We start from the raw sequence: 18,604 nt of genomic DNA, 5'->3' as shown, positions 1-18,604 counted from the left end.
GAAAGAAAAAAAAAAGCATAAAACAAAACAAAAACAAAAAAAACAAAAACAAAAAAACACGAGGGAGTATCTTCCGATTCCGTATACTTTAAGTCCCTTGACTTCCCCTGGAACTGGTCTGTCTCGCTGGTCTTCTGGGGGAGGGGCCTGCTGTGCTGTTTTTCAGGTGTTAGCACTTGGGGGAGCTGCTCTGCCCCTGCCTGGTGCAGGGCTCAGTGGGGGTTGTTCACCCCGTGAGGCCCCGGGAGGAAGCCACAGTGGCGGGGCGGCAGCTCTGGGAACCTGGATTCAGCCCCCGACACGTAGCTCCGGGGCTCTCCGTCTGCAGGGCCTGGGGGCTCCGGGGCGGGTCCGCTGATCTGCTCATGATCTGCTCAGTTCCAAGCAGGAGCGTCCTTGCTGTCCCGGCCCCTGCCTGTCCCTGGGGGAGGCCGGATCCTGGGCTGTGTCCCGGCGCCCTGTGCTCCGGGGCCTGCTCTGTTGGATTCGCGCTCCTGCCCCGCAGACCCCCGCGGAGCCGCCGCCCGAGCTGCTTCCGGAGCCGAGCTGCCCCCTCCACGCGGAGCTTCTTCCTCTGCCCGAGCCGCTGCCGCCGAGCTCCTCCCGAAGCCGCGCAGCCCCCTCTGCGGAGCCGCAGCCCGAGCCCCCGAGCTGTTCCCGGAGCCGCGCCACCCCCTCTGCGCGGAGCTTCTTCCTCCGCCCGAGCCGCCGCCGCCGAGCTGTTCCCGGAGCCGCGCAGCCCCCTCCGCGGAGCCGCCGCCCGAGCCCCTCCGAGCTGCTCCGGGTCCCGCCGAGCGCTGCAGCCCTTAGGGAGCTCGGCGCACTCTCCTGGGGCGCAGTTCCTCTGTTACTGTCCCAGGGAGCCTGAGGGCATCCCCGCCTTTCTGGGGATCCTGCTCCAATTCCCCGGGAGGCCTTTCCGCCCGGGAAGGTTGGTGCAGCTCCTGCTCCTCCGGGACGGGGCTCTCCTGTCCTGGGGACACTCGCCCCGGCCTCAGCCCGGCTCCTCGCCGGGCCCCTCCCCCTTGGAGGCCTTTTGTTTCTTTATTTCTTTTCCCCCGTCTTCCTACCTTGATAGAAGCGCGAACTCTTCTCACTGTAGCATTCCAGCTGGTCTCTCTTTAAATCTCAGGCCGAATTCGTAGATTTTCAGGATGATTTGAAGGTTTTCTAGGTAATTTGTTGGGGACAGGTGACTTGGAGACCCTGCTCTTCCGCCATCTTGCCCCTCCCCTCAAGTATTTTACTTCTAATTTGCCATTTACCTTTTGCCTTTGTCCATCAGCTTTCTTTTGTTTGCCTCTTTAGTCCAACTACAATTTATTTTTCCGTATTTTGTATTTCACTGATTCTAAGATCTTTCTCACTCATAGTTAAACATTTCTGCAATCGGACCCATGTTCTATAGATGGGTGTCTTCGACTGGATAAGACACAGTTATATAACGTAGGGATTTCATTTTTTTTCCCAAATAGTTCAACTTTTTTACTGATTAATGTACTACTTTGCTCTTTCTTTGATATTCTGTTTCATTGTATTTACAGAAGTTTATATACAGATAGACCTGAGTATATAAAATTTAGGCTTATTTTTAAGTTTACCATGGGCCCTGACTAGTCTGTCTAGCTCTGTGTCTATAATACCTGGGCTGCTATAAAAGCTCCGTAACAGCACTCCGTATCTGTTCTTGCTTTCCTGCACATTATCACAAATGCTCTTCTTCAAATATGTATCTCATATCAGAACTCTAGTGGGTCTCAACTGTCTTCAGTGTAATTCCAAAACTGCTTAATGTGGCACACATGGCCCTACGGCCCTTTGCCGACCTCTGGAATCTGATCTTTCTGTTGTAGCTCGCTGGTCTTCCAGCAGTTATTTAAAAGAGCAAAGATCATCCTCATCTCTAGGTCTTGCTCCATGCTGCCACTCACAGATCATTGTTTCCTACTACTCTTTATCTGATCAAACCCAATACTGCAGGTCAAGACTAACTGATATAGCTACTAGAGAAACCGAGAAATCCTTGAGATTAAAAAAGAATCCCTTGGGAAAAAAAAAGAACCCCTTGATACACAGAGGAGGTTAAAGGGAACTGGACATAATACATCAGTTTCAAGTCACATGCACTTATTCTTCATATTCCTTTTGTTCAACTCTAAGGCACAACAGAAGAGGAAGACAATTGGAGAGAAGGCCGGGGGAAAAGAAGAGAAATTAACTCCTTCCATTTCTCTTACTCTTTTGCCTCAATTGGTTCTTTAACATGAAGGTTAAAAATGATTACAATAAAGAAACAGTTTTATAATTAAAATAAAAGTAGCTGGACAGTACCCAGACTGCTCCAGCAAAGTAACAAATAAGCTGCTAAAACACCTAAGATTATTCTTCTAATTTTGGAGTTGCTACAAAGAAAACTAAATAAAACAAGAGAGAAACCCCTATGTTTAAAAATCAATTTCTAAAGAAAAATAATCCCAAATTTTCAAAATTTAAAAGGATTTTAGGATTGCTAACTTTTAAAACAGTACTTCACCCTAGAATAGTATCTCTATATAATAAATTCCACATCCAAATTAAAAAATTCTTACATAGATATATAAACACAGCATTTTTACACCTTCATCTATTACCTCATTCTAAGTTCTCCATAAGAGTTTAATACAATATGCATGAATATACCCTAGTGAAACATGCTTTCATCAGAGGCAGAAGAGATATTGCAAAACCAAACAAAAAATCAAGCAGAGACTCAACAAAACTAAAAAACTTTTCAAAATGAACCTGGATTGGTAACTTTTATTTTATTTATTTTATTTTATTATTATTATTTTTTTAAGATTTATTTACTTATGATAGACAGAGAGAGAGAGAGAGGGGGGGGGGGCAGAGACACAGGAGGAGGGAGAAGCAGGCCTATACCAGGAGCCTGATGTGGGACTCGATTTCGGGACTCCAGGATCACGCCCTGGGCCAAAGGTAGATGCTAAACCACTGAGCCACCCAGGGATCCCCTGGATTGGTAATTTTTAAAAAGAATATTCAGCATGGCAAGAGCACAGCAAGAAGGGCATTTTCATACTGGTTGGTGGGAAATAAATTGGTAAAACATTTCTGGAAAGTAATTTGACAATATATGCCAAGAATCTCCAAGACCATCCTTCTCTTTAAGCCAATGATTCAGTTTCTAGGTATTAAAAAAAAAAATCACCCAAAATATGAATGGAAATTTATAAGAAAAGCAAACACCTAGAGAGTATTTACTATGTGCCTGGCTCTGAGGTTTTATAAATAGTAATCCTCAGACTAACACTGAAGTAGGTACTGTTATTTTCTTGCACTTTACAGATAAAGAAACTAAACCAGAGGGATAAATAACAAGGTCACAGAGCTTGTTAATAGCTGATTTGAAGACTGGCGATTTCAGCTCAAGTCTACACCCTTAAACTACAATACCATGTTGCCTCTCCCTATAAAGATGCTCAATATGTTGATACTTGCTAGAATTAAAAATGAAAATGAACACTAATAATAGAATGATGGTAGACTGATATATCTATCCATTCACAGAGTTGACATTAAGCAGCAGTAAAATATTTCTAAAGAAGTACGGAATTGACAAATACTTAGGAAATAATGATGTAACACATGAGAAAGAACAGGTTAAAAAGCAATACGGTTGACCTTTGAACGATGTAGGTATTAGGGGTCCCAAGTCCCCAGGGAGCTGAAAATCCACACATAATTTTTGACCCCCCCAAATCTTAATAGTTGCTTACTGCTGACCAGAAATTTTACTGATAATATAAACAATTAACACACATTTTGTATGTTATATGTACTATATACTGCATTCTTACAATAAAATAAGATAGAGAAAAGAAAATATTAAGAAAATCATAAGGAAAACACATTTATAGTACTCCACTGTTATTTATTGGAAAAAATCCACATGCAACTGGATCTGCACAGTTTAAAGTGTGTTATTCAAGGGTCTACTTGTGTACCGTATATTTGTGCATCTCAACTTAAGAATATATATTAATACACATATTAAGACAGCTACATAAGACATGCACGTACAAAACTCAATTTTCTATAAAAATAAAATCTTAAACACACAAAATTTGTGGAATATAAAGCAAATTTAAAAGTAAAAACTTTATTAGTGAATATAACTAAAAATCTTCTTGACACAGGAATTTAAGTTACTGTTAGAACGTAACATTACTTACTTTTTTTATCTGATGAACTACTAAAATCAATACCGCCAAGGCCTTCATTGCCTGTAGTTGACGTAGCCGCTGTGGTTCCCAAAGTCAATCCTAACGCATTCTGTCCAAGTCCTACAAATAAGCCAAATATAATTTACAAAGTTCATTGGAAGTCTTTATCTTGATTTTCCCTTAGAGACCAAAGCTCTCAAATACTTTTAAGTTGGATCCTATTTTTCTTCTTACTGGATTTAAGCAAATAACAAGGAGTAAGTCTGGAGCTGGATTCAATAGTATATGTAGTTTGGATAATGCAATTTTAATTACTTTTTAGGTAATTTTTTTAAGCGTAGTTGATGCACGTCACATGAGTGAGTATACAGCAGTGATTTGACAAGTCTATACACTATGCTATGTTCACCACGAGTGTCACTACCCCATACAACCTTTTTACAATACCACCAACTATATTCCCTAGGCTATACCTTTCATCCTTCTGACTTACTCCGTAACTGGAAACCTGTACCCCGTGCTCCCCACCCTCACTCACCTTTGCCCATTCTGCCTATCCTCCAAACCTACCCTGTCTGGTAAACATCAGTTTGATCTATATATTGATGGGTCTATCAATTTTTCTTTACTAAAAAGGTCAGAGTGTATCTGTTAATTCAATATATGTGAACATATTAATTTACTTGTTTTTTTAAACTCTCTCTTTAAAAAGCAGTTTTAGTTTGTTTATTTTCAGATGAATACTTCTTGTCTTCCAATCAGGCTTTGGAATTACATACTTTTAAAATAATCTAGAATTGGATGTGTTAATTCACTTGATGGGCATTTACAATGTGCATGTATATATGAAATCATCATGCTCTACACTTTAAATATTTTATAATTTTCACTTCTCAATTATACCTCAATAAAGCTGGTGATGGATAAATTAAATAATCTAATAATGATCTGTAAGACTTCAGTATAACATAAAGCAAATAGTTTTACTATTAAATTTTAAACTGATTGGTGGAAGCCTTACAGTTCAAATATCATCAAATTTCATACTCCAAGCATTTTTAACAAAACTTTAATGAACAAAGTAGACTTCATTTATTTAAACCCTACCTCACTGACAAAAGGAATTGAAGGCGCTAGACTATATAGTTAATCTTAAGTCAATAATGTATGTTTGTGAATCAAGTTGCAAAATTTTAAAAACCATGCATTTGTAAATCATCTAAGTCCATGCACACCCAAGCTGACACAACTGTGGGCTCTTTTGGACAAGATGCTATCTACTTTTAAAACAGAGGAAACAGTAGGATGTACTGGGTAAGAGCATCAGATAACTGAAAACTAGATTTAAATACTGGCAATGTGTGAAAAAAATACAGCTTACTGTTAATTTTTTTAAAAAGTCAACGGCATCTTTAGGTTAGAATAGCCATAAATTAAATACTGACGTGTGTCTAGAGCCTAACAAAAATTAGAACAGACCTAAAAACTCATTAGCAGAGCAAAAATAATCCTCTACCTCCCCTTTCTATTAATTTTGTGTTATGCTCTCATAGGAATCTTTGGGAAGGATGTTTACGTACTTATCCTGCAAAGAAATGTATGTTACAGTCACCCAGAGATTTGGTTGTTAGGGACATTTTGAATACCTACAAGGTTAGACAATAATGACAAAGATAAATATTTGAAAGATCAATGTAAACTTGAACACTACAAATTTTTACAGGTTATCTTCACCAACTTTTTTCCCCATTCACTGGCCCAGAGTTCCTTCATTAAATTAGTATCTGAACAGAGCACCTGAAAGAACCCTAAGTTTAAAACACCAGGCCATACTCCATTTCTCCCACACAACCAAGTATTAGACATCTATTAGGTGTTCAGTAAAACTTCTGAAATTAAATAGCCGTTGCAAATAAACATATGTATTATTGGAAATTCTGTGATTTCAACATCTTACTAATTTTTCCTAACTAAATTGTTAAACAGAAATTCTCGATGTTATATTGCTATCTGAGATCATTACACAATGTTTTCATATCAGAGGGAAGCTTTTCTCACTGCTGCATTATATTATTGTATTACATTATATATATTCTATCATATTTACTCTATTATTTATTTCCAATATTCAAAACATCTGAAGAATCCTTAACATGAAACTAATTTCAAAATAAGCATGAAATGAAAAATCCAAGATAGAAAATATTAAAGATTCTCTGCCTAGAGAACTGATACTTTAGTCTTTTTTGCCTGACTGTAATGAATTTAATACAGGTGTTCTAAAACCTTGCCTTCAAAGCATGCTAATACCCTTTCAGTCTATCTATAACGGAAAGCCATTCTTATAACCAGGACTTACAAGGTCAAGTTGTTTTACAATGAACTTAGATACTCGATGATCCAAGACTATGCAACTGCCATTTTTAAAAAGACAAGTTTCTCCAGAATAGTTTACTACAGGCCCTTCTTTGCTTCTTTATCTAGTCAGTCAATACTGAGAAGCAGAAAAATTTAATTCTACAATGTGGCTAAGATGTCCAATTATGTATGGAAAACATTTTATAATTCAGTTTTCATACTAAACGAAAAACATACAGGTTAAAGAGACAAAGTGATCTGTTCAAAAGGTCAAAAGACAAAATAAATTTTAAAATAAATATTTACAATTTCGGAAAATGAATATCATCAATTACCTGATGTTGCTGTATTTGAACTCTGGAAAAGCGAACCTCCCAAACCAGCTAAGGCTCCACCTAAGGAAAGGCTTGTTGAGGAGCTAGTAGTTGTGGCTGTTGTTCCACCCAAATTATTTAGGGTAAATCCTGTAGATGCTATAAAAAGTGAAATTTTAAGGCTTTAGAAGGAAACATCATTTCTAAGAACACCAGAAAAGCTACAAAACATGTCCAACAACAACAAAAAACCCAAAACAAACAAATCAGCCAACCTCATATCCATGATAAAATTCACACTTGGGAAAAACTACTCACTAAAGATAAAATTATATATACTTAAGAATAAAGAAAAATAGTACCTTCAAAGCAAAAGCTAGTGACAGGAATAAGAGTTCTGGGTAATACTAGAATGGTATCAGGTAACTGATTCTGGATTGTCATAAAGAGTTTTCAACCCAGGATACCAATTTCGCCTTCAAAATGGAATGAATCCTAACCCAGGCAAGGTTTATACAGACTCCTTATCCTTTCTTGTCATCAAAATACTCCTTGAAAACAAAGTGGATATTAATAGTTTTACATTTTACCTCTCACCTGGTCCCTGCTTTGCTCTGTAAATAGAGACCAACTTCCAAGATGGCCCCTGCTGCCATTTAGTAGGTCAAAATTGCCGAATGATTGAAATAAAAACTTTCCAAAATCAGTTATCTTTAATAAATGTGGATATCTATATTCATGAGCCAAAAACAAAATAAAATTCAACCATAAAATGTCACTTTTTGCATTCTGCCTCACCTGATGGAGTTGATGTCAGAGCAGACGAAAGAGTAAGACCACTAGCTGAGGTAGAAGTAATAGGTAGAGCAAATGGTGTGGCAGATGCGGCAGGTTTAGTGAATCCTAAACTGAAACCTGTTGTAGACGTAGACGTAGTGGCTGGCGTTCCTGGGTCAAACAAACAGACAAATCCTATTTTACCATAACTGTGTATGTATTATACCAGTTTCGATTAGGATCCCTAAAAGTTTGTGATCCTACTTTTGTAGATAAAAGAAAGATTTATGTATTTGTATATGTATAAAAGAGGAAAACATAAAAGGTGGGACCAAATCATGCTGAATACTTAAAACAGGACCCTGTGATTTAAGAAAGGCAAAAATCAGTCCAATCAATGTGGTAATATTAAAATCCAATTTTAGTTCTACCCCTGGATTTACCCAAAACAGCATTTATCCTTCCTTTCTCTATACTAAGCAGAAAGATATTCCTCCCCTCCAAGGATATTTGAACCATTCTCCACTGCTTCCTCTTCCTTCTGTTTCTGTCAGCTCCTGCTACCACACCTTTCAGACTCCTTTTGTCCATCTCCTTCTTCCATCCACTTCTTAAATGATACTGCCTACAGCTCCAGGCCTGCTCCCATACTTCCTAACTGCAGATTTCCAACTACAGGAACATGAGTCTAAATGTATACCTATCAGAGCCTCCATTGGTTAGCTTTACTTGGATATCTCTTCCCTCTGCACCTCTACATCTCTCTATACAAATACTTTCCTGAATCCCCTGCCATGGTCCACTCAGTTGCTCAAGCCAGAAACCATATGACCCTGATGTCCCTTCCTCCTGTATTCTATTAGTCACAAATCCTGTCAATTCTACTGCAGAAATATCCCTGGAGCACAAGCATCCTCAAAAACACTAGCTCAGGGGCACCAGGGTGCTCAGTGGTTGAGTGTCTGCCTTTGGCTCAGGTCATGATCTGGGAGTCCTGGGATCAAGTCCCACACCAGGCTCCCTGTAGGGAGCCTGCTTCTCCCTCTGCCTGTGTCTGTCTCTCTGTATGTCTCTCATGAATAATAAAATCTTTAAAAACAGAAACAAAAATCCTTAGCTCAGGTCATCTCCCTCTCAAGAACTATTATAATAACCTCTTAATTTGTTTCTGTGCTATCAGCCTTTCTAACCTTTAATACATATGTTCTTGGAATTAGTTCAGTTACTTTGAAAACAAGAAAACACACACACAAAAAATAATACCCTGGTGATTCTCCCTGACTGAAAGCTCTCACTAGCTCTATACTATCTCTACAGCAGCATCTAAAGGCCTGGCACACAACCACCTTTCCTATCTAGTCCTAACATACTCCTCACTTCCCCTCTCCCTACTATTCCCACTTCTGAATCCTAACTCCAAGAACCAAGTACTTTTCCTATTCCCCTGGATCCCTTTATGATTAGGCCTTTCCACTCCTCCATCAGCAATGTTTCCTGTCCCCAAAATAAATTCCTGCTTTTTTTCTTCCTCTGCCTTCCTTGGTGCCTTTCATTTATCTGTTAGAGCATATAAGAACATATTACTATACCCGCAAATCACCTTCACCTCATAACATTGAACAATGCCTTGTTCATGCAACTCAGCAATTCTTGACATCATCAGTACAATCCTCACCATCAGTACCATCACCACACCTACAGCTAATACAAAATGTTCAAAGTATTATGTATACCTAAGGCGAGAATCAGGAAGTAGTAGCTGCTTAAAAACATTAAAATATATATATATATGACCTGCATTTTGGCTTCTCTTCAGAGCACCAAGCAGCTGCCAGAAATTAAAACTTCTGGATTGCCCTTACCACAACCAGAAGTTCCTGCCAGGATACAGTGCTTTAAAATCCTGTAGAGGTTCTACAATCTCAGAAAAATAAGAGAATCCAAATGCTTCCCCCTGAAGCCAATCCTGTCCAAATCTCTAGTAGTAAATAGATGTGTTACGCTTTCTGTTAATAACAGGTATCATCCAAATGAAGAAAGGCTACCATCTTTAGTTTATTTCATTTTTTTTTTACTTAATTTTACTTAATTTTAACTGAGTTTCCTCACTGTCCTTTCATTCATTCATTTCCTTTGACATTAACTGCCATCCTACTCACTCACATCCTCTTTGGCATATCACTACAGCGAACAATGATATTTTGGGGCTGGAAGGGAATCCAAAAACTTTTTAGTCCAATACATTCATTTTATAGATAACTAAAAGCTGCCAGATACATGACTACCTAAGACCTCACAATGATTTGAGGTACAAGCAGGGTTTAATTCCAAGACTTCTGGCCCATAGTTTATTGCTTCCCCCCACCTCCCAAAAGGACTCAAATGACTACAAAATACAATGTGAAATAAATCTCTACAGAAAGACCATTTCTGTATTTAAGGTTTCTTTCTGAATTAAAAAGTCATGGACTTTTTAAAAAAACTCCAATATCAAAAGGTTCTGTGGTGAGTCAGTGTCTGTGATCTATACCCCAGCTCTGTGAGATTTAAGAGAAGAGTAGAAAACCACAGATCTGGGATCTTTCCTCAAAAATTCTTACCCAGAGTTAATCCTGTAGTTATAGTTGTTGCTATTCCTAGGGACAAAAAGAAATAAAATTTAATCGTCAATGGAAGATGGCATATTTTGGGGTTTATCACAATGGCAAGACTTGGAGTCATCCTCAGAGTGTAATAACACTACAACAACCAGTATCCTCCACCATAACCACTATGTTCAAATGTTCTTCCTATAGCACTGGCTTTCATATTACAGGCTGTATATAATTTGATAAATTAGGTAATATTTATAAATGCAAACAACTCCTGCTTATAACATTAGGCAAGGAGGAAAAAAAGCTACTCCAAGCAAACACTGGCACACAGAATTGTATCAAGTAGCTCACTGGCTGGTCTATTTACTCCTGCAGTTCTTACATTTTCTATGTGTGGCTGTGAAAAGTTGCAACTCAAAGCTAGAAGGTCAATGCAAAAAGCAGTAACAGAGAACAAGAGGCCCTGAGGGTAGAGAACAAAAGAGTAAACAAGGAAGTAAACTTTTTAAACGGCAGCACCACTGAAAAGTATTTTTAGTAACAAAATATCTTCAAGTATTAAAAAACAAACAGGATTTTATTATTGAAACGTCTACCAGAAAACTTGACCTCTTGCCCTTTTCCCATTGAAACAATTGTTTTAATAATACAAAAACTTAACACATCTCTAAGGAAGGTAAATTATGTTATAGCAAGACAGGATCTGCTGGTCCTACATATGTAAATTAATTAATGTCCAAATTGGTAAACTTATCTTCACTAAGGTAAAACACCGCATTATATAATCTAACATAAAAATTAATTTACTATATTTAAAGAGGTATGTCTTCTTTATGTCAAAGTATACTCCAAAAAAAGTTACTAAACAAAGAGAGATCTTATTTCTTTAAATATATTTTTCTTTTTCAGATTTTTTTAAAGATTTTATTTCTTTTTTCATGAGAGAAAGAGAAACAGAAGCAGAGAGAGAGAAGCAGGCTCCCCGAGGACCCTGGGATCATGCCCAGAGCAGAAGGTAGATGTTTAACCAATTGAGCCACCTAGATACCCTATTTATTTATTTTAGAGGGAGAGCTTGAGTGTACAAGCAGGGAGGGCAGAGGTCTAGGAGAAGAGAGCGAATCTAAGGAGACTCTCCACTGAGCCTGAACAGGGCTCATTCCAAGAATGAGATCATGACCTGAGCAGAAATCAAAGAGTTGGATGCTTAACCAACTGACCTACCCAGGCACCCCTAAATGTGTGCTTTCCTTCTTTACATTAAAATAGATTATAACCAATGTTAGGCCTATCACTGGCCCTTAATTCCACATCCCTCTATATTTTTTCATCGTACTATTTACCATTTTTTAGATCTGTCGCCAATGACAATCCTTGTAAAGGAAAGAGTTATAAAAGAGAACTTAAAGAATACCCATACCAACTCCCTGCAAGTGGGACAATCCTCCTTACCTGTATTTGTTCCTCCTAGAGTGAACCCAGTGGTAGGTTTTGATCCAAAGAGCCCAGTTCCAAAACCACCTGAAGGAGCAGATGTAGTTGCAGGAGTTGCAGTGCTTCCAAGAGTTCCAAAATTGAGCCCCACAGAAGTGTTGCTTGTTTATAAAAAAAACACAAAAAAAGTCTACTAGAGCCAGTATTTCCTTAAGAAAAATAAAAACTCTTCAAGATTAAGTACCTTTCATTTAACATATTTAATATATCTCCATAGAATACAAAAGGGATTAACTATTTTTAACCAATCAAATTCAAATATTTTCCTGTTCTCTTTTAAAATAAGTACACACAAAATTAGTCTCAAAAAATATGAGACTGGTCTTCAAAAAAAAGCATAATCAATAACAATTAAGATTTCAGGTCCCAAATAATCATAAACAGTATCATACATATACTGCTTTCATAAGTTTTATTGAAAGCTAGCATACTTTAATATGGCCACAAGGAAATCCTATGAATGTAGGTCATTTTCCCCTTAAATGACTCATGTACAGTTCATATCTCTAAATTCACCTGTTCTTCCCCAACTACTAATGATATGAGGAAAAATAAAACATACTCAGAAATAGAAAAGTTATCCTAAATTCCCTTTGCCACCTCTCTATTACTTATCACCATATTCATGGAGTAGGGCGGGGGAGAGGGAGTTGCAGTTACTTTTCTTGCCACCAAAACAGCAATAAGAACTGGAGTAGGGGTGGGAAGAGGAAGAAGACTAAACATAACCTGGCAAGAGTAAAATGCAAAGTAAGATTACCCTCTATCCAGATTATGTGTTCATCAGCAGAAATACACTTTAGAGTTTTTGAAAGCTTAAAAAGAACAGCTGATAATAACAAGTGATGTGAACAAAGTTCAGAACTTTCAACTGTTCTCATCAAAACTCAGGGACTCATATTTGCTATCTACAGTGGGAGAGCAAATTATAAAAATAAAAAATCTTGAAAATTTGACGCTCCAAAAATTGTGTGGAAGAGTCAAGAGAGATTATAACAACACATAACATAATGGGAGATCCATTCATCCTATACAGGTTTCTTTATTAGGTCGGCCTGCTCTTCCATACAGACACAATCTCCATAAGAGAAGCCAAGATCAATTTTAAAAAGCTTAAAAGTCTGAGACATTTCAACTTAAGGAGGCAGCAGTGTTCCAGTACCAGCTCCCCAATGTCCTGGGTCCTGTGTTACATCACTTAGCCTTTTTGATCCTCTAATTCCTCGTGTGCAAAATGGGAATAATATTGCCCACTTAACAGATGTTTTGCAATAGATTAAGAGATTATGCATGATGAATTCACTTAATAAGTGTTGTTACTACTTTCGTCATTAGGAACACTTATAAATTCAACTAAACACGTTATATACAAGGTATTATGCCAGCCAAGCACTGTGAGAACAGAACGAATCAGTCATCAAAACTGAGTAGGAGGGGAAAAAAGGGAGCATACCCTAAGTTTATCACTTATTTTAAAACAAGCTCTATGAGCATAATAGGTGTGTGAAGTACAGAGGGTTAGGCAGGACAAGGCTACAAGGTCTCCCCAACAAAGCACAAATCTTTAAACACTTAATCAACTGAATTAAAAGGGTATTTTAATAAACACTGGCAAATTCTGAAGACCCCAAATTAAGAAAATGGTTATTATGCTCTCCTTCCTCCCAAATAATTCACTGATCCCATTTGGTTTTACTGCTATTCCACAAATATACAAAAGATGTACAGTTAAATTATGTATTTTTAGACAATTAAAATACCTAAGATTTCTTGACAACTTAAGATAACTGAAGACACTATGAAGTGTTTCATAACTAAAGGTGAAAACATTACCAAAGAAATACATCAAAGTGGTATTAGAAAAGCAAAAGAGAACTTCCTCTGTTGCAGAGAAATTTACCTCTTTTAACAAAAGGTACCCCAGACAGGACCAATTTTTGCCTCAACCCACTATTATCTGCCAATGACTCATCAGAATGTGTTACAGAAAAGCCAAGTTGACTCCAGCAGGTCAGGAATAAGGTTTTAACTTCTCCAGCATGTCCTAATGTGGACTTAAAAAGTAACATTTATTGAACACTTATCAAGTGCCAGATATGATGCTAAGTACTCTATACGCTTTACCTCATTCAACAACTCAGTGAGATAAATATTATCCCTTTTCCAGATGTGGGAACTGAGGCATGGGGAGTAACTTCGCTAAAATGATTTACTTAAGAGACCAAGTCACCAGATGGTACTTGGGGCAGTTAGATCTCCAAACCAGTACTCTACCAGACAAGTGTTAGACTGTCTTTCCTTTCATTTATCTAAGCCCTTCTAAAATTTTTGTTTTTTATTTTTTTATTTTTTAGATTTTTTATTTATTTATTCATGAGAGACACACAAAGAGAGAGAGAAGCAGAGACACAGGCAGAGGGAGAAGCAGGCTCCCTGCAAGGGCCCGATGTGGGACTCGACCCCAGGTCCCCAGGATCACACCCTGAGCCGCAGGCGGCACTAAACCGCCACCAGGGCTGCCCAAATTTTTGTTTTTTAAATTTTATTTAAGTAATCTCTACACCCGGCATGGGGCTTGAACTCACCATCCAAAGATCAAGAGTTGCATGTTGTTCTGACTGAAGCAGGCACCCCTTATCTAAGCCCTTCTGAAGACTGTGTACATGTTTATAGCTGATCACTAATAAATCTTTCACTCATTCAACAAATATTTATTAAAGTCCTCTCCATAGGAGCTGTCATAGGGATTGAGAATGGAGTGGTAAATAAGACTCAGATTCTGACTTCAGGAAGTTTCCAGTCAGAGAGAAAGAGATTAACCAATCATTCATTCATTCAAAAAATGTGTACTGAGCTCCACTGTGTCTACAGAAAAAAACAGTATGAAAAGGTATTCGCTGTCATGGAGCTTCCATTCTATTGCTGGGATCAGAAAGTAAGTCTACAAAAAACACAGTAAACTGATACAACTGTGATAGGTACTATGTTACAAGGTACAATGAGGATGGAAACCTCCTCTACATTTGCAGATCTAGAGACCTCTCTGGAGATGTCAACATGTGAGTCCCAGAAGTATACACTAGCTTGTTATATAAGGCAGGAGGTGGGAGGAGAATTCCAATCAGAGGGACCTGCCCCCAAATGGGAAGCGGTTTGACCAAGCCCAGCTGAGAAACTGAGAAAATGCACTAGTTGCTACAGCAGCATTTTTCAACCTAAGATTAGGAGCCATTAGGAATATAAGATCAATGTAGCCAATCACAATCAGCATTTTAAAAAACGAAATGGAACAGAACAGAAAATATCAAGGTGCATCACATAAAGTAAGGGTAAATATCTTTCTTTGAAACTCTGTTTCAGTTATTTCTTTGTACTGGATAATGATGTAAAATTATTTTTTTCATAGAAGGTCTGTATTACTGAATTGGAGCAAACTGAAAGGAGGAGATGGGCTTAGAGTGAGTCTGAAGAGATTCCAGAATATTTGGGTCTTATGTGTAATGGTAAGATGTATTTTTTACTTCATTCCAAGGATAATGAAAAATCATGAGAGGTAGGCAATGGGAATTTTAAAAAGTGACTCTGACTATAATGTGGTAAAAAAAAAAAAGGACTGGCATCAAAATAGATTTTTAAGATGGCAACTGGAATTCCACTGAATTAATCAAAGCAGGAGATGAGAAATAGTTGTCATCAAATATGAGAAGGGTTACTGGATGAAAACCTGGAAGAAATCCTAAGTGTTTTCATAAGAATGTAAGCTTAAGGAGAGCAGGACCCTAATTTATCTCATCACCTAAGACAGAGTCTAGCACACAAGAGTGTGTTCAATAAATATCTGTCCATGAATGACACAAGCTTGAAACAGGGTAGGGTGGTGGCCCTGGAAGCAAAGCCAATGGGAAGTCAATTATCAGGTCTTGTTAATTAAGCGTGCAGAGGGATCCACAAGTGGATGTTAAAGGAAATCCCCAGATTTTTTACTTGACTATGTAGTCTCTGCCCCCCCCCCCTAAAACAACAAAGGTATTTTTGCCTTTTTAATCTGCAATCATATCCCTTAAGCTTCGGGCGATACCTTGAAACACTTTCTGCGCACACCTCTTGATTTAATGAACTCCACCTCTATCTTTAAAAGACTGAATTCTAAAGATGCAATCTCTTACCACGAAGCTGACTTTTAGCTCTTCTCACGGACTCTTTCTGGACCTCTGCTAGCTGTATGTACGTCGTCACCGCCCGAAGCGGTGGTTCAGCAGGTTGCACAAAAACGATAAATATGCTACCGACATTTTTTCGGCATCAGCAGAAGACAATGGGAGTCATCACGACACGGCTCTCACGTATGCAAATTTGCACAAAATGTCCAAAATTACCACCAGTGAATGCTGCAAAACTTACTTAAAACAGGAAAAAACGGCAAGAAAGGATACGGTTCCGTGAGGTACGAAGGTTCGAGCTCGTTTAAAATACCACGAAATCATGAAAGCGCTGGGATGTCCAAGACCCTACCGACCCCCTGCTACGGGACCTGAATTACCAGAGGTAAACTTCTAATTGCCCTCCTCAAAAGGTTCTATGAATCGTCGTGTTCCGCACGCCCCGAGTAAGCCAGGACGCCGTTCACACGCCTCTGCCTCAGACTGCCGGACCGCGCGGCGCGGGCTCGGCGGGAGACCCCAGGCCCCTCCCGCAGCCAGAGCCCGGGCGGCGGACACCGGGTGCGGATGCAGGCGGGGACCCGCGGGGACGCGCGTGGACGCGGGGGCCTCCCAGCCCGGAGCCCGCCCGGGCCGCCGCACGGAAGCCAGCGGGAGGGGAGAGGGACGGGCCCGCCCACCCCGGGCCGGGAAGCTGAGGAAGGGCGGTTACCTAGACGCCCCCGTCCCGAAGGAGAAACCGCCGCCTGCGCCGCTCCCGCCGGCGGCTACGGTACCGGAGCCCAGCGTGCTGGTCCCGAAGGAGAAGCCCGTGGACATGGCTGCGGAGGCTCGGCGCCGTCGGCGAGCGGCAAGGGGTGCGGGACGCTCCTCTCTCAAAGCCGAGGCCGGCCGAGCCGCATCGCTCTGGCCCAGGCGCGACCTGGCGGGAACTTCAAGCCCCGGCCGCGGACTAGACAAGGCCGAAGTGGGTGGGGCAACCACCCGAGACCACGTTCGGCGCCCGCCGCGCGCGCGGAGCCCGCCGGGAGCGAGCCCGCCGCGCAAGGCACCCTGGGGTGGGAGCGGGTGGGCGCGCCGCGCAGGGCATTCTGGGAAGGCCGGCGCGCCGCGCAGGGCATCCCGGGACGCCGCATTCTGGGCGCGCTTCCGGCTCCCTGCGAAGGTGGGCGCTCCGCGTTAGACACGAGCCCAGCCGTTTCCTTCAGCTCTGAATTGCATATGCGTTGACGTAATCTGTACTTTATGGCTGCTGGACCTCTGTTGCTTCTGTCCTTACTGCTACCGGGGATGCGCGGAATCCCAGAGCGGGGGAGGCCCGAGTGAGCAGTCCGAGCCCAGTCTGGTTGCTGCCGTCTCGTCCCGGAGAGGGACGGGGAGCTGTCTGCGCCCTGACGGTCCGGAAATCGCTCGATAATCATTCATTCATGCGCTCCGCAGTGTTCGGAGCCCGTTAGGCACAGGAAGGCTCAAAGAGCGGCCTCTGCGGGGTGGGGGGTGGGGTGCCCAGCCTCCTGGTGCTGCGCAAACCCCTGGAAGTCCGAGGACGTGCTCAAGTCCTCGAGGCGCTGCGGCGTGTCCCGCGGGGTAGTGTTGGGGAGCCCGGCCGGTCGCGGGAGGTGTCCCCCCGCACCCCCGTCGTGGCTGTCTTCTGGCCTTGGGCTTGGCGTTGCTGACACAAGGTGGAAGGGAGAAGTACAGAAACAAGCACAGTATAGTGTGGAATTCAAGGGTTCCGTGAGCAACCCTTAAAGATAAGAAAAATGTAGATTTAAGGAAGAGATTCCCGTGTCAGTGGTGCATTTGAGGTACTGTGATAATGTGGGTCTTTGTTTTTCCTTCAGGGATTATTACATTTCTCCCGCAAATGGGTTTTCCGGTCTGTGATTGCTTCCAATAAAATTCATCCCCTAAGCAACCACCAGAGTTGCTTTCCTAAAACATAATTCTCACCATTGCACTGCCTTGATGGAACACTGTATTCTGGCACTTATCCTCCATATGGCAAACATTTCTAAGCTCACCTCTCACGACGCCTCTTCATGCAGCTCTTTCTCCGGCGTTGAGGTTGGACAGGCATTGCTGCCTCCTGTAGGCTGAACTGTATCCCTCCAAAATTCCCGTGTTAAAGCCTTAACCGCCGATGTGATGGTGTTTGAAAGTAGGGCCTGTGGGAGGTAAACAGGTTTAGATGAGGTCATGAGGGTGGGGTCCTCATGATGGGATTAATTCCCTTGTGAGAAGAGACATTAGAGAACTCTTTGTTTCTCCACTTCCGAGGAGACAGCTAAAAGGCATCCTCCTTAAGAAAAGAGCTGATGGGCACCTTGATCTCGAACTTCTTAGCTTCCAAAATCGTGAGAAGTAAATTTTTGTTGTTTAAGCCACCCGGTCTGTGGTATTTTGTTATGGCAGCCTAAGCACTTATACATCACCTCTGTATTTGTTTAATTAAGAAACTAAATAGCATTTTAAATATGGAGGTTACCATAATAATTTAAAAGGAGACATATTTGAACTATGGTAGAAAAATTTCGTAATGATTGAACAGGAGGAGAAAAAAAATATTGAGGGTTTTAGATCTTCAATGATCTAGAGAATGCTATTAGTGATGACTAATAAGATGGTCAATAAGAGGACTAGAGAGGAAATCTAGGGTACTTTTGCCTGGGGGGAAAAAAAAG

At 40.7% G+C, this 18,604-nt stretch overlaps 1 protein-coding gene across 2 annotated transcripts in view; it reads right to left on the bottom strand.

Moving 5' to 3' along the window:
• NUP58 (nucleoporin 58) overlaps positions 1-16,923 on the bottom strand; it is a 46,158-nt gene extending 29,235 nt beyond the window's left edge. Inside the window, exons 1-5 of one of the 2 annotated variants that reach the window (XM_041766889.1) lie at positions 16,633-16,923; positions 11,719-11,861; positions 7,694-7,843; positions 6,917-7,054; positions 4,233-4,343 (exon numbers count right to left, since the gene is read on the bottom strand). In XM_041766889.1, coding sequence (XP_041622823.1) covers positions 4,233-4,343; positions 6,917-7,054; positions 7,694-7,843; positions 11,719-11,861; positions 16,633-16,739 — 649 coding nt within the window. In that variant the 5' untranslated portion in view covers positions 16,740-16,923. Of the gene's footprint in view, positions 1-4,232; positions 4,344-6,916; positions 7,055-7,693; positions 7,844-11,718; positions 11,862-16,161; positions 16,561-16,632 lie in introns of those variants that run through there. The other variant, XM_041766890.1, reaches the window with a different exon arrangement.
• Positions 16,924-18,604: the final 1,681 nt, after the last annotated feature.

The sequence above is a fragment of the Vulpes lagopus genome, chromosome 8, assembly GCF_018345385.1.
Source record: "Vulpes lagopus strain Blue_001 chromosome 8, ASM1834538v1, whole genome shotgun sequence".
NCBI classification, from domain to species: Eukaryota; Metazoa; Chordata; class Mammalia; order Carnivora; family Canidae; genus Vulpes; species Vulpes lagopus.
This window is presented reverse-complemented; position numbering and strand designations above follow the sequence as displayed.